The 17,134-nt window shown below is 39.4% G+C and overlaps 1 protein-coding gene across 1 annotated transcript in view; it reads left to right on the plus strand.

Moving 5' to 3' along the window:
• Positions 1-7,714, plus strand: part of triqk (triple QxxK/R motif containing) — a 24,917-nt gene extending 17,203 nt beyond the window's left edge. The window contains exon 4 of the mRNA XM_005917413.2: positions 5,939-7,714. Coding sequence (XP_005917475.1) covers positions 5,939-6,046 — 108 coding nt within the window. The 3' untranslated portion in view covers positions 6,047-7,714. The remainder of the gene's footprint in view (positions 1-5,938) is intronic.
• The last annotated feature ends 9,420 nt before the right edge of the window (positions 7,715-17,134 follow it).

The raw sequence follows: 17,134 nt of genomic DNA on the forward strand, positions 1-17,134 counted from the left end.
TTCTCTTCTCTTCTCTTCTCTTCTCTTCTCTTCTCTTCTCTTCTCTTCTCTTCTCTTCTCTTCTCTTCTCTTCTCTTCTCTTCTCTTCTCTTCTCCATATTCCTGGTTGAGATGCTGCTCTCAGATGCAGCTGGCACCTCAGAAGGGCCAACAGACATGCGGGCACAGAGAATCTGACAGCTGCCAGGGCAGGCTGTCTCGGGGCTGTCCTGGTAACGGGGCAGTCTGGATGAGTTGGCAGAGAGAAAGGATGGAGACACTGGTGGAGAAAGTGAGAGAAGGAGAACTTCTGTTCCCACCATAGTGCTGAGTTGTCTGGGTTGCTTTAAAAAAAAAAAAGAAAGGAAAAACAACCCAAAAACCAGCCACCTGCTGTATTCATGCAGGTCCTTATACACAGGTTGAGTCACAGTGTGTTTACGGATGTAACGACTTGTTGCCAGAACACAAGTCTTTGCCTCTTCCAAAGAGTGGATGGTATGTGGTAATGACAGCAGAGAGGGAGAAACTGGCAGGAAGTGCGGTCTGCAGCCTCTCCTCAGGTTGCCTAGAGAAGAAGCAGCGCCTTCAAAGTAGCTCCAGCACATTATCTTGCAGCAGAGGAAACGAGCCTGCTGCCTTGTCTAATTGGCACACTAGCCTTCTGTTCAGTTCTGCACTGTTTTCCCTCAGTCTTATTTAGCCGCTGAGCCTAGGAAGTTGTGGTAGAGCGGGTGGGGTGGGGTTTCTTATGGAATTGGCAGAGGATGGAGACGACAGATAATGATGGGTATCTTCCATCTGTCATTTGTGAATGTGTGCTGTGTGGCGAGCGAGATCCTATAGATCCACAAGTATTAGTTTTTTTTGGACATTTTTGCCTCTTTGTGACAGGAGCAGGTGGGTCAGGACGCAGGTGAGGATTTGAACCATGGATACAGCTTCATATCTTGAGTTGTTTTAGAGTGTTTTTGAAATTACATCCTATTTTTCTATACAGTATTTGGCATTTCTTATGTTTGTACAACTATAACTCACGTCAAGAAGCTCCAACTTTTGTTTTAACGGGGCAGATTCGAGTAACTGAAGCAGTAATTAGTGAAATGCCCGAATCAGTGCTGTTAGAGAAAAGCTCAAGGTTGTGTTGGGAGCTTTGTGGCCTTTTGTTCTATTTAATGGTGCTGCTGTTTATTTCTAACATGACAGTGGCACATTCGAGCTTTTAAACTTTAAACTTGTTTCCATTTCAGCATGGGGATGTAATAGCAGAGATGTTGTAATCAATTTACTCTTTGGCCAAATTAAAGTGAAATTTATTCATAGTTACCATATCTGCCTTTTTTTTTTTTTAAAGCAAATAAGCACCAAGTATAAAACGTCATTATTTTCCTGCATCGCTGAATTGAATGCATGTGATGTAGTCTGCTGCAACGTCACTGCACGGCTTTGTTCAGTCATGTTAGCAACTTGTGGCTCACCATTTTACATAAATAAAACATATTCCCTCTGCTGAACATCTGCATCACACTCAGAGCACATTGTCAGAAAAAGGATGGGTGAAAGTGTGACGCTTGCAGCCCTTTTTTAAACCAAAGCTCTGAACTACATCCAGAGCAGCTTATGTGTGCAACACCATGAGTTACCATGGCAATCTGGAAGAGAGAGCTACCTTTGTGACCTTTAAAACTGGCTTTAGGCTCAGCATCCTTCACTAACCTTAACTCTGTAGCTTTCCACCCCTCTGGACCCTTGGACGCTGTGGTAAGCATTTTTTTTTTTGTTGTTGTTTTTTTTTTTGTTTTGTTTTGTTTTGTTTTTACTCTAATAGATGACGTGATTAAATTCAGCAAAGTTATCAATAGATTTGCAGCTTTGCAACAGAGTGAATGTGGTCTGAAGGCAGGAGAATCTATGCTGGTGGTGATGGAGAATCGATTGCTCAACAAAGGAAACTAATATATCTACAAAAATTAACTAGAAATTTCAATGTAATCGGTCAGAAAACGTAACACTTTAATGGTTGATTGTTTGTTGCTGTGGCTGGTATGGATGAGACCTGCTTACTAACTGTGCTCCAAATGCACCGACGGTTGTGTGGCTCTCACAAGCTGCCACCCACATACAGCCCCAGACACACCGACTCTAACCTGCTTAGCACATGGGAACATACAAACAGACGTACACACACGTGTACGTGCACAAACAAACCCAGGAGGAGAATAAAAGTCGGACCAGATGAGGGGATGTCTGCTGAGCTATGGCTTGTCGCCAGGGTGACGGGGACTAGGCTCCCAGCATGCCGAGTGTGCTGCAGCTGCCGCCAGTGCTGAGAGAACCACACGATGAAGATGATGATGTGTTTGGGCCCCATCCAGAGGTCTCCATCAAAATGTGGGCAGAGAGGCTGTGTGTTAGTGTCTGAGTGTGTGTGTGTGTGTGTGTGTGTGTGTGTATGGAGGGGAGCACATAAATGTATTTGTGAGACAAGGCAAGAGTCAACGCAGTGGGCTACTCTTCTCGAAAACAGTGATCTCAATCAAATGCAGGTGCTTTCTCCAACTCGAGTGTTTTCACTGAAACCCCTCCAGCTTGTTTTTATAGACAAGTCACTGTAACCAGCTGTTCTCTTTATCTCTGAAACCTGATGCAAAGAAGGGGGAGAAACCTGAATTGTAATTTTTTTTTTGTGTGTCTCCAGCAATTCAATAAAATGCTTACCTATGTCAGAAACACAATGTTTTCTTTGTGATATTCTCGACAGAATTACAAACGCTTCTCTTTGTTGTGCTTCTTTTTCTTTTTTTTCAAAGCTGCCACAGAACACACGAAAAAGCAGAAAACAATCAAGCCTCGGTGATTTGATAACAGTTCTCTTTTCTCCGAGGCCTAAGCAAAATAGAAAAGTAAATCAAGCGGTGGAAGCCTGGCGGTTAATATATGAAACTAAAGTGCATGAAATTTAAAAGTTTTCCAATTAAGCTAGGACTTTAAGCTGTTTGGAGGCTGCTGGGATTCAGATAAATGTGGGCTGAGGCTAATGAAGACCAATGCTGCTGATGACTAGGCACTACAACATGTACACAGATAGCTGTGGATGCTGTGACGCCTTTTAATTGTCACCCCCATCGCCTTCGTCAGAGAGGAATTATTATTAGCCCCCCACCACCCCTCATTTGTGCCGAGCTTTATCTCTCACTTGTTTTCTATTTCATTCTCACTCCCTTTTTTTTTTTTTTTAATTATTTATTTATTTTTCTATCATTTTCTCTCTGCAGTTTGGTTCATTGACTGATTTTTGTAGTCTGCCATGTGTGTATGTGCAGTATAAGGGAATTGTTGAACTGATGTTTTATCAGATTGTCATATAGTTTTGTTGTTTCAATTTTTTTAAAAGTGTCTTTTAGGATGACTAAGCTTATCTTATTTTCTTTTTTAGTGCTTTTTGCCCGTCTCTAACCTTGCAGCAGCCTCTTTCATGAACAGGTGGATTTTGTTAAATTTAGTTTTTCCCTGAAGTCTTTTTATAAATCTATAAATGGAAAACTGAATTTATTAACATTTGCAAAGATTTGAGGGGTTTTTTGTAACACTTGCCACGTCACCTTTGTTGTTGTGGCCCAGTTTGTAATTTAAAACTCATTTCCACACTCAAATATTTCTTTTTGAATAACCTCCAATCAGACTGTACTGTGTGCTCTTTTAAAGCTCTCCAGTGTTGATTAGAAAGTTTGCTGCTAATGAGTTCTCTTGATAAAGAATAACTGGCATTGTTCAATACTCTGAGTGCCCCTAATGAAACTCCAGCTGATGAAGATTGTAATCGTGTGAGCACCACATAATGAACAAGCGCTCCTAATTCCCATTTTCAAGTTGAATACCACTCCTTTGGAAAGCCTCAATTTGTTTGACAATTAACCAATAGAAAATCTAAAAAAAAAAAAAAAATAGGCCATTTTGTAGAAGAAAGTTTAACTTATCAGTAAAAATGGAGGGAGGAAAAAAGTAAAAGTGGAGCCTGACTGCAAATAGATTGTTATTATTTTTTATTTTATTTTTTTTAAAATACTGCAGCCACTTGGTACCCGGCTTCTGAAATGTGATGCTGCAATGTGGGGGTTTTTTTTTTTTTTTTTTTTTTTCATAGATGTTGCTTCAATTTTACCTACCAGCACCTAATTATTACATATTACATACATAGAGAGAGAGAGAGAGAGAGAGAGAGAGCTGCACTGGCGCCACCGGGCCCTCTGACCACCACCAGTAGGGAACGGGTGAAATGTCTTGCCCAAGGACACAACGACCGAGACTGTCGGAGCCGGGGCTCGAACCGGCAACCTTCCGATTACAAAACGAACTGCCAACTCTTGAACCACGGTCGCCCCAGTAGGGCGATAAGTAATTTAGTTTGAGTTTGTTTAACAGAAAAAAATGTTGTACTTATGAGTATATATCCCATTGGTATGTTATTGGGTCTTTCATCAATTGATGCAGTCTCATAAACTTACAGTTAATCCATTGCAAATTCATAGGAGTGAGTGGCACAGTGTTGCCCAGTTATCTTGAATACAGTGGCTGAGATGGATGGACACCGCAGTTCTGCCTAATTGTGTTTTATGTATGTGGCTAGAAACTGGCCACAAGCATAGTACACTTTATATGGTACTTTAAAATCACATATAAGCTTTTTTTTTTTTTTTTAAAAACTGTATATGACCATTAAACTCTTTCTCATTATCTCTTTCTCCTCCTTCATCAGTCCTTTCTCTCCTCCCTCATTTCTAACTCCTCTCCTGAATTGAAGTCAGGTCTTTGCAAAAGTGAATAAACATGCGTATTTAGTCCTGATATTGACAGTGACAGTTACTGTCAGCAGATTAGACATGAGACCCTCCCGTCACAGGACAGCTGACGAGCTGTCAACGACGACAACAACTGATTACAAGCTAATAGTTTGATTAGTTGAGGTAAACGGTGGCCTGACAGTCTGCACTCACTACAGATGAACGGCAGCCAGAGTTTGTCCTAAAAAATGTGTTTGTTTTTTTTTCCATATTGTCCAGCCCTAATCATCAGTCCCCTAAACCAAGTTTTGTTTTAAGTTGTGATCATATATAAAATAGTTACTTATTATTTTACGAGTTATTATGTATTCTTAAGTTTTTCTAGCTCGATTGCTTAAATACTGGACTAAAATGTACATTGTAATAAAAAATATATAGTGGATTGTATTTTTTTTTTTTTTTTTTAATAAAGTAAGCAGTGTTTCACATTAGTGGTATTGCCTAATTATGAGAAGTGATTTCTATTGGTACAGTTCTTTTACGATTTCAAATGTTTTTATAGAAATATTTTGTTAGCATATTTTCTGCAGGGCTAGCGTGTACGCGTCGTGTATATAACAACACAAAATTCAAATTAAAAAATAAAAGAAGAAGCTGTTTGACACTGTCAATGTGACGCTGTGGAGGATTTTCAACTGCTTCCAGTTTACGTTTCTGGTTTAAATATGAAAACAGATACAAATTCATATATTATTATGACATCCACAGATGATGATAATAGCTTTGTTTGCTCCTCTGTAGCAATTTTTTTTTCCCCTCCCAGTTTAATATCTGAAACTAAAATGTAATTGCTGTCGTTAGATTTGCCCTTTTATGCACATCAGTAGAACTGTGAGCGAGAGTTTAAATATTTATTTTGTGGTTTTCAAAACAAGCAAAGAAAACAACAAATCTTTATTCACATGCGGTGAATTCAGATGAAAAGAAAGGCATTAGAGACTTGGCAAATACAGACGTAACACAAATAAATAAGCACAACAATTATGAAACACTGCAATGACATTCAAACAAAGCAGACATTCATGAGTGTAAAGACAGACTCGGGATTTGGGCAGAAAAAAAAAAAATGCTCACAAGAACATTTTGAATATATTTTTGAACCTTTGCTTTCTCCTCAGGATGCGTTCCTGGTCATCGCGGCAATCCTGTTCTTCGTGCTCTGCGTGTACGCCTTCTTCTACCTTAACCTGAGCACCGAGATTAACCTGGACGTGGACGTGGATTAATAGGAGGTGGACAGTGGACCGAATACTTGGCTTCTCTGCTTTATGCACATGGGCGAAGTGGTTAACGCAAACTACCGTTTAGTTTTGTAGTTTTTTGGGGCTTTTGTTTGGGTTTTTTCCCCACATTTCGTTGGTGACGTGCAGACTGTGAACACACTATGAAAAGACACATTACTGCATATCACACAGTCAAGTTTCAGGGTTTTATTATTATTTTGATATTTCTTTCTGCAATGATTTTTTTCAATCTAATGACTCTCCAATGTAAAACCTTTTTTTTTTTTTAAATGTGGTGAATTTAAGCCAACTAGAGTAAAGTATTTAAACGACGGTGACCTCCTGCTTGACATCTACCTTCTGTAAAGAAAGTTAGCATCCTTTTACACAACTGATCCGAGCCACAGTGGAGACTAAGCTTCGTTAGTCATATTCAGCAGAGTCACGTCCCACTGTTTTCACCGCTAATAGAAAAATGTAAATCTCCCGCCGAAGCTCTCGTCACATCGAGACAAACACTCGCCTCACATTCCAGTGCACAAACCTCTCCTCCTGGATATCTGGAGATCACAAAGTGTGAGATTAGAATCCACAAAGCCCTTGTCCTGATTGAACATGTGTGCAGAATACAGAATAACACGTTGCCCGACTTACGTTGTGGAGGCAGACATCCTCAGGGTAAGCACACAAATATGATTGGGTTCATCAGATTGAATGTAAATTGTGGAGATAATTGATGGCTGACGTGACACAAGCCTGCGTCTTTTTTCCTTATAAAAAACAACAACACTATTTTCATTCCATCTTGTGTGCATTGTATTCTGTAAAATGTGATATGTCTGTATAGAAAGGGATATGAAGGACTGTCAATGCTTCTTTTTTCTACTGCTTCCCTCTTTGTGCCTGAGGCCTGCACGCTGCAATCATTTCAGTTCAAGTGCTTCCACTGTTTGAGAGATCATTTGTTAGCAGAAGCACAGAGTCAGTAGCTTTTTATTATCTTCATATAAGTTTAATGGAATTCTTTTGGTTTAAAATTTTATTTTTCTGATTTTTTTTGCGCAGAAAGGGCAATACTGTCATCTATAAGGTTTTTATAGAAAATGAAGTTTTGCATAGTGCATACAAGACCAATACCAAATACATATCAGTGCTTTAAGTTTATTCCAGCATGTTTGTATTTCAGAAACCCTCTGGGGAGGGACGAGTCATGTCTGCTGCTGATATGATTCCTGAAATGTGAGATAGATTTTGAGCTTTCAGTTTTTGCCTTTTCTCCCCTTTTCTCCCATAACCTTCTGACCTCTAGTAAAAGACCACATGTCAAAGAAACCATTATGATGAGCATGCACCCGCGCCCTCACTCGGAGGCTTTTATCTCGCCTTGATACGTCCGAGCTCCCTCCCCCAACACCATGAGCCTCCCACATGTGTAACAATAGATAGCCGGGTCTAATAGACCTTCATACATGACACCTGTTATCTGAAAGGTCACCATTACCAACTACAAGAGCCTTGACATCAGCACAATAGAAAGGATCTCGCTGCCCAACCCGTGTATTCAGACCTGTGTTTGGAAAGATCTTTTTTCATAACAGTACGGTGGTTTGTTCTGTTGTCGAGTACATCTGTTAAATAAACATCTTAAAGTGTGCTTTTTTTTTTTTTTTTTTTAATGAATCAATCGTGTGATTCTTTGTGACATGAATTATCTTTCTGCTTTTGTTGGAGTTTTTCGTATGTAATTTTAGGGTGTAATATATGTTTATCGACGATATCCGTGATATATTAACCACAATCTTTAAAAAACAAATCATATCATGTGGAAATACAAGAGATATTACCATAGCATGAATGATCACTATCCTTTGTTATCTTATTGTATGCATTTGTACATTTACGATTACAGACTATTTGATAAATAAAATTTCACATTTCTACCTACCATCAATGTCACCTCCTAAGGTTAAGTACAGACCACCCCAGAGGCTTTTATTGCTGTAAGAAGGTGATTGTAATTGCATTTATTAATTTAAATAAGAGAAATGTTTCCATTTAAACACAATCAAAATAACAGCTGATCAGACAGTGTGTACTTTAGACGAATCATATGCATTAGAACCAGTGATGTTTTATATTTCTTATCTCCAGAGGTTTATATTCAGCTGTTAAATGTATGTGTAGTCATTACTTTGAGTCTTAAAAGTTAATGAATAAAAAAATCCTAGCGTCGATTTACTTTTATGGAGTAAAAGCTGCCATTATTTCTTTTTAGATTGGTTTAATTCCCAGCTATAAACAACAGTGTTCTCTCCGTAATGGGTTATTAAATTGTATTGACTATGTGTGGAGTGCTCTTCTGGTCATGTCAAGGCTATTTGCATGCCACTGGATTGAACCGCGGAGGCAGTCAGAGATGCTACAGTATAACGGCGAGAGAACAGCGGCAAAAGGACATGACTGTGACATCCGTGTCATGTGACGTGTCACTCCTAATCGAGGGTGTTCACTGAGTTGTGCTTGCACAGGAAATTAATCAGGCATTAGGGCTTTATGAGCATTTAACATGACCTTTCCAGCTTTCCACGGGAGTTGAAAGCACTGAAATTTTTACCTACCATCCTGTGACAAATGAGCTCGACGCTTCGTGCCCAAACTCTGCTCATTAGTCATGTACGGTATGTCACCAAGAGTAATTATACTTAGCCTGAAACTCACATTTGCACCAACACACACATGCGTACTTGCACATGTAATTTGCTGTGCTTTCCCACACTTGAGGCAATACAAACCTTATCATACATGCATGGCTGTTTACTGAGACATGAATCATAATTATGACTACTGGTGAACCAGACACCCCGCATTCACAGCACGCTAGATTTGGCGTGCACAGTATTTGCTTTTGACATAAACAAACACGTGCATTTTGTCACATTTTCTGACGTCGTGTGAACATAAATGCACCTTGACCTCCATGTATTTTCTGTTTAGTCTCTAAAATACTTCTGTTTTAATGCGTTTTGTGTGTATGTGAATATGGTCATACAGAGAGCTTCTGCAGCTGCCTTTCCCCAGAGTTTGTGTATGTGTGTGTAACATTTTCAGTATTCAGCACCCTGCCTGTGGCCATGCTCCAGTGGAGCGCTCAGTTTCTCTGACGGACCAGTGAGAAGTGAGAAGGGTCAGTCCCACCAGAAGCTCATTTAGTCCCTATCTCTTTCACACACAGACACACGGTCTCTACAAGTCACTCTGACAGAGAGGCTCATCACTCTCACTCTCTCTCTCTCACATGCGTTTGCGTGCAAACACACACACACACTGCTGCGCTCCCATTAGGGAGATGTAGTGAGAAGACAGGACTGATGATGCATGTCACAAAGTACTACTGCTAATCTTTCCCTTCTTTCTCTCTTCCCACTTTCCCCCCTTCCCTCCCCCCGTCATTGTTTTGCTTTAATACTTCACATGTCCCTCTGCTTCTGCACTTCTGCTAAAAAGACAAATATTTGTAGGTCATGCAATGACAGAAACTTTACTGTGTGCATCCAAGGTCACTGTGACAGAATATATAAAAGTGTATGCAGTGAATCTTTTCATTTTTGACTCATTTAGTAGCTTTTCTGCATTAGTCCTTGAGAAATGGTATGATGCAATACATATTATATGTAAGTTTGTTATTCAGAGATATACATTGTTCTTCATGCAAGTATTTGTCCTATAAATCATCATCCTACATCGCTAACACCCAGCTAAAATGCAGGTGTCTTCCTCAGTTCAGACTTTAATGTAAAAACAAACATGCCCATGCTGAACTTGACAGTAATACTTTTGGTGTTTAATTCTCAGTCGACCTCAATTGTCTGCGTGTCTGATATGAATGCATTAGCAGGATTGTGCTGTGCGGTGGATTAGAACCTCCCCCACGCTTTGTGAGGTGTGTGGTAATGCCAGACTTAGTGGATTCTGCTGCAAATCACATCCTCCCATCGTCCTCTTAATCCCTGATTCGCTGCCTAATGACACAGAGACTGAAGAACTCAGCGGGAGATCAGAGAAAGGCAGGGAGGGCAGGGAGAAAGTGAAAAGTTGCAAAGACTCAAAAGTAGTTTGATGTCTGAGTGAGGCTGTGCACAGAGTGCTGTGGTTGATTCTTACTGACTGATATGTGTGTGTACAAGTTTTGGCTTTTGATGCGCATGTGTTTACAACTGCTCCATCTATAATCAGTGTGTCATAAGCGGATAGGACAGGTGCTCAACAGGTGTGCTCTCTGATACCAATCCCTCTCCATTTGCTTGTCGGTCCCTCCATGTTTGCACGCACTCATTGTGTTGTTCGTAGAGGAACACCTGGGCTCTGCTGCACCTGGGCTTGTTGCCCAGTCCTCTGTCTGACAGCACACACACACACACACACACACTGGAACACAGCCAGTTCCTGTTACTGGCTTAAGCAGGAAGCAGCAGCTGACATCCTATCCTTCAGTTCCTAAGAGACTCAACACCCTGAGTAAACCATCCAACTCGGACCCACTTGAGACTGATTTACCTGAGAATCAGGCCTCTTGTACACACCAGTTAAAATGGGAAAGGAGCACACTGAGGACTCTGTTAGCACATTAAGCTAATAACTAGTGGGTACTTCTACTGAATTCTCTACAGCTGATTGCTTTGGGCATCTATTTGTTTTGCATTTCAAGTGTCGTTTATCTTTCCAACAAAAGCTGCAGTATGCATCACAGCTGCCTGAGCTTTCAGTGAATAAAAATTCACAGCCAAGTGCCACTTTTTGCTGTGATTTGTCTGTTCAGATCACATGCACATATATATTTTAAATGAGCAAAGAACATGAGCAACCTGTTTCTTAAAATCTGTTGTTTTCATTTTTATTTTTTTTTATCTTTTAGCCAGAGCAAAGTTACTATGTTTCTCACATTTGTGCTGTTGGCTATGCACTAGTGAGCGTTGAATTACCCGAGGGAATAATATCTACATGTTGTCTTTTAGATCGCTGTGTTGTTTACTGGAATAAGTAAGGCGATCTCAGCTCCCTCCTCCGCTCTCTGCGAATCACTGTTCCAGAAAGTAGACAGCAGCGATGGGCGCGTTTAAGGAGTAAAGTGGCTAACGTGATTGTTTCTGCACTACGAGGCTCTCCAGTCACTTCCCAGTTTACAAAACATTCAGCAATTTATTTGTTTTACTGATAGACTGATAGACAAAGATGAAGTCTAGATCACCTAAATGCACTAGAAAAATTCACAGAACTAAGACGAGCACACTTTAGCAGCATAACCAGCACGATTAGTATTTTAATAGGCAGAAGCATCATCACTATGTTTTGGCAGGTGAAACAAGTGAACATGATCGATGCGCCAATAAAAAAGTGGCTATCAATCTTTCTGTTAGCCTCCCAAGCAAATCTAAACAGATATCATATTACACAAGGGTAAAAGGTCAAATCACAGGATCAGGGACCATATGCCCATTAGCTGTGTGTACCAATTGTCTTGCTGTCTTTATGTGATGGTCTTTTCTGTTTTCTCAGTGCTTTGGAAAGTCCACCTGCTCAATACATCCTTTTCATGTTACATCTGTAGTTTTGTGAGTTACTTAGGGAATATTTACACTTTTAAGCATTGAGCACTGAGAAGATAGAGCGATTGCAAGGTAGTGACAGGATCCTCATTCTCTTAAGAAGGTTATGGCTGTGCCTTGCCTTTGATTTAGAAGACACAGAGTCACAGGTCTCCTAACCCTGGGGCAAAAGGCAAGAAGGCACTCACACTCGTATTCCTTCTTTCCCGCTTTTCCCCTCTTTTCTCACTTTGTCCCACAAATACATACACTGCTTTCTCTATTTGCCCACCAGTGACCAGTCTCTCTATTTCTTGTCCCCTTGAGCCAGGGGGTCATAGGAGGTTAGGGGAGATATCATTCAGTCATAGAAAACTTAGAGGAACAAAGACCACCATTCAGCAAAAACTTTTATGTTGTTTCATTTTTTTTTTTTTTTTTTAATCGCTGCATCTCAGCTCAGCTAGATGTTTTATACTAGAAAATTCTTTCACTAAGAGTAGCTGCGCAAAGGCCAGGGTTAAATATGTCATGAAAACCAAATGCTGTGTATAAAACAGTGTATAAAAAAGAACTGGGGTCTTTGTTCTCTCCATGAGCTGAATATTTATTCACTTCTATTTTCTTTTAAATAAGTTAGACTGATTATATAGATGTTGGAGTTACATCATGTTTTTATCATAGTAGATCGTGGCTTTGGGGATTAAAGCAGTTAGTTAATCCTAATTAAAACATGTGCACAACTGGAGGATCACAAGATTTCCAAAGAATTTTCCTTTCCTTTTGGAATATCTTCTAATGACTTTAGTGGTCTTCACCTTCTCCCACTGACCTGAACATTTGTGGATTTAACTAAAATGACTCAACACCTACTAAAATTAATGGCTTCTCTGGCAATTTAATAGAAACATTAGAAATGATTTTCTTTACTTTACCTCTTTAAGCCGTCATCAGGTAAAACTTTGTGCTTTATCGTCATGTATTTCATGTGTAATGCTGATTAGATCATGTTAGCACACCATCACACTAAGCAGGTATAGACATGATAGAAATGACAGTGGATGTTACAATAAAGTATGATGTTCAGATTGCAAAATATGTTCCCCAAGATACAGCTTGCTAACCAGCGAGTGTTTGCTGATCATCTTCACCCTCTTTAAAGATTCCCAAACCTTACATGGGATCAGACAAAACATGCAAAAGGATTCAATCTACAATGAAAACAAAAAAGGTTCCATGGACACGTTTTAAATTGACTTTTTAAAAAATGGCATGCCCTGCAGAGGAAAGGCCTATTGATGATAAACTCAGGCCCATAGTTTGGTTACATCATACAAAACTGCTTTTATCATGAAGATTTGTCTTGAAGTCCTTGTGTATAAAAAGCTTAAAGTTATCACAGAATCAGCATCACCTGACAGGTAGCTGTCTGGGCTGTCTGCACACTTAGTGGCAGGTTGAGTGACATGGCAGTGTACACAGGAGTCTATGCTACAAAGTGGGAAAAACTTTATCTGATATTTGCATTTGACTTCTAAATATCCTCTTGTAAAACACACACACTGTGGGTGAATGAGATGGAATGAGAGGCTGCGAACTAACAGGCCTTGGGGCTAAAGTGGCATTTACACAGACACTCCTAATATCAATACTTTGCTGAAGGACAATTTTTACACCACAGAGGCATTCTGTCATAAGTTTAATACACATCAGAGGGACCTGTGAGGGTCTATGTGGATGACACCTAGCTGTACCAGACCTGTTTTTAATGATGAGATTAGAGAGTGCACACCTGTGGCCCTCTCATTTTTAACACAACACTATGGCAGGCTGTTGAGTTGATTCTGTGTTTGTCTCCGCTCTGTCAGTCTTCTTGTTTCAAGATTGCACCCTGTAGAGTACTGGCCAAAGCCTTGAGCAACCCCTCATTTCTTCATATTTTACTGGCAAAACGGGAAATAGGTAGAGCATTTTATTGAAATATGTGCAAACATGAAAGTAGAGTATATGATGCAAAAATACAAATGAGCTTGAAATTCACCACGTTTATTCTTCAACAATGGCTGAACTCTCTTAGGCCACCTTTATTATCATTTCTTTCAGTAGTCTTCAGCAATAGTTCACGAGACTTGTTGAAGGAAATTCAAGGATTGTTTTTCGGATGTTGTTGGCTGCCCATCTCTCTCAAGATCATCCGTCATTGCTTCACTGGCTCTGAGGAAGCCAATCCAGGACTGAGAGTGTAACTTTGTTTGTTTTTCTATCCTTGTATCCTCTCATTGCATCGGCAGTGTGTTTGCCATGATGAAAAGTGACACTGTTGCCATTCTAATGCTTTCTAGAAGATATTGCATTGTGTGAAATCTGATGACACTTTTCTGTGTTAATAATTTCATGAATTTTGACAAGATCCCCAACACCACTGGCTGCAGTGCATCTCTGGCCCTTTAGTTGATCCTACAGGATCTCTCAGGTCCTTGCTGGATTTTTCCCCGACCCCTTAAGGACGCACCTTTCAGATTAGGTTCATCTGCTGTTGATTTGGTATTTCAGGCCTCACACTTGTCCACCACTTTTCCAGTTTCCTCTGAGTTTTTAGGGAAACACTGTGCATCATGCTGAGATATGCCAGAATTTCAGCTAATAGTTGCTTGGGAATCACCAATCTTGTTCCTGTCAAACTGTGTTATCTTCAGCATTTTTAGCACATTAAACTAAATAAAAGGGGAAAATTATATGTTTTGTAGCAGGTTGTTATTAATAAGGCACCTCAAGATCCAATTCAAAACTGGTTCTTCTATAAGTCCTCTGTTATGTGTCGACACAACGCAGGTTCATCCCTTTAATTAGGCCCCTTTTTGTTTAAATTATTTAATGAAACAAATAATGAATCTGAAAATGGTCAGGTAGAAGGACTGGACTGAGTGAAGGGTGAGTTGAGTCTTTTGCACAGTAGTGTATCGCTTCAGTTTTTCTCTTTCCATAGATTTGTTGATCAAAATTACACATGTAATATCATATGCTCTATGTTTAGGTGTTTCCCTTTCATCAAGTACAATTTCACAAACTACCTTCTTACTCAGTTCAATCTGCTCCCCAAAACTTTGTGTCATATTTGTATCAAGAATAAGGCAACTGGATTCCGTAACAAGCTGACAAAAGAAGAATGTTGCCAGTAAGAAGCCAAAAAACATAATGTGCTGTAAATATTAGTTCTTTCCAATAATTACTTGTTCCTTAAAGCCTCAGGGAAAGTCTATACAGTTCACTGCAAATTATATTTGGCAGACATAACCCATAGTTTTGTGACAGCCAGTGATTTCTCGTATATATGAAAATCCTCTGGGAGAAGACACTAAACTACCTTGAACAAAATAATAAATATAAAAAGTCTTTTTTTTTGTTCATGCCAAATCCCTAAACAAGAAAATCAATTCCAGATGGCAAACGATAAACACCGAATTTCAATAAGAGAAAAATGTGGTTTTGACAGCTCCCTAATAGAAAAAGAGATTTCTGTTTGACTATAATTGTTGGTTATTCTTATTATTGCATTAGGTGATACTGAATAAGATCAAGAAGAAGGGCAATCACAAAAGGGAATAACTCTACAAATTTTAAAGAAATGAAAAGATGTACACAGTTTCTTGTCTCTTGTGTGCAGGCCATTTATTTCAAAAGAGAACCTGATAGTGCTTAACCTTCTCATGACATGCTTCTTTAAATCAAAGAGCATTTTGCAGTCATGAATATATATATGCATTTTCTCCACTAATCTCTTGTTTTCACTTAAAAGTATAAAGTAAATTACTTATCCACAGACTGCAGCGAAATAAGCGTGGATTGGCATTCTTTTTCAAATTAATGTGATAAAAGTTTTCATTGTGGGTTTGCAGGCTGGAGCTGAGAATTCATGTTTCCCTTCAAACCACCCAAAGGTTAGTTTCATTTTCAACTTTCCACTTTCCTTTTAAAAAGAAACCAAGCTGCTTGGACTTTGATAAATAACTGTGCTCAAGGTAACACCGATCAGTGTTTTCTTAATCTTTAATGTGAAATGCAGCCCAAACTAAACTTGTACTCGCTATGTTCTGTGACTCATCTTTCTTACCTTCACTTCATCATTTTACCACCTTGACCCAAGAAAGAAAAATGAGGGAAGAGGTCGCTGCAAATCATTTACAGTTTTCAAATAGTTGTAGTACATGTAGCTACTCCTCTGTGTGTGCACTTATATGTTTCTGCCTAATGTGACTTAATAATCAAGACACTCGTGGTGCTTTTCTTTCTGGATGTCTGTTGCTATCCCTTTCCTGTCCCTTTAACCTTAATGTGCACAGAAAGCATAAACTAGAGTTTACTGCCTTTAAAAAAAAATTCCCTTTAACCTACCCCCACACTTTTTATGTCTGATACTAAAACTGCCCTAACATACACAAAGATATGCCATACCTCCAACCACACACACCTAACCCTGACCCAACCTCTCCTCCTTCAACAGCAGATAGTGTAACATGGGGGGTGAGCCAGACGGATCCCAGACCTCGACACAAGACAGTACCAGGGTGAATCAGGGAGCATCCTCGGCATACTTGCCCCCTGACTCACCCACAAGCCTGGGGTGAGTGCATACAGCTCTCCCATCTCCCACGCACCATATCCCTCCTCACTCACTCATTCGCCTCACCTTTGAGAACCTCAAATTTTATTTGGCTTTCATTTTGACTCTTTTTGTCAGTTTGTCAGTTTATAACTACAATCTCTTTGTTTAACAGTTTTAATAAGCAGATTTGATACAACTTTTATTTGTTTTAGTGGCAATAAAATCTCTATTAAAGATATTTTGTTGTTGCAGTGTCATGATAATGACACGAAGCTCCAAACACCTAAAAATACCTGAAAAAACTGAGCAATTGTGTACTGAGCATGCACTGCTGATTTGCAGGTTTTGCAGGCTTACTTAAACCCAATGTAAGATATTTACAGTTATTCTGAACTGTGATTTTTAAATAATTAAAGGCACGAGTGCATTTAAAATAATAAAAAAAAAAAAGACAAGCTGCACATAAAAAAGCAATTTTTGTTTTTCCCTTACAGACACAATGCTGTTAAAACATATTTCTTATGTCTTTGCACATTTGTCACACTTCATGTTCCAGATCATCAAACAAATTCTAGTATTAGAAAAAGATAACCCGACTAAACACATTTATTAAAGGAAAAAGTTATCTAAACGTACTGAGTGAAAAAGTATATCCCTGAACCTAATAACTGGTTGTGCCACCCTTGGTAGCAAGAACTGCAATCTAGTGTATGTGATGACTGGTAATTAGTCTTTCACATGGCTGTGAAGGAATCTTGGCCCTGGATCAGTCGTCACTCTTCTAGTAATTTTGGTAGGCTGGACACTCATGGGAAGATTCACCACTGCTCCAAGTATTCTCCATTTGTGGATAATGGCTCATACTGTGGTTCACTGGAGTCTAAAAGTCTTAGAAATGGCTTTGTA

Source organism: Haplochromis burtoni, unplaced genomic scaffold (genome assembly GCF_018398535.1).
Source record: "Haplochromis burtoni strain Fernald_Lab_line unplaced genomic scaffold, NCSU_Asbu1 Contig_25, whole genome shotgun sequence".
Lineage (NCBI taxonomy): Eukaryota > Metazoa > Chordata > Actinopteri > Cichliformes > Cichlidae > Haplochromis > Haplochromis burtoni.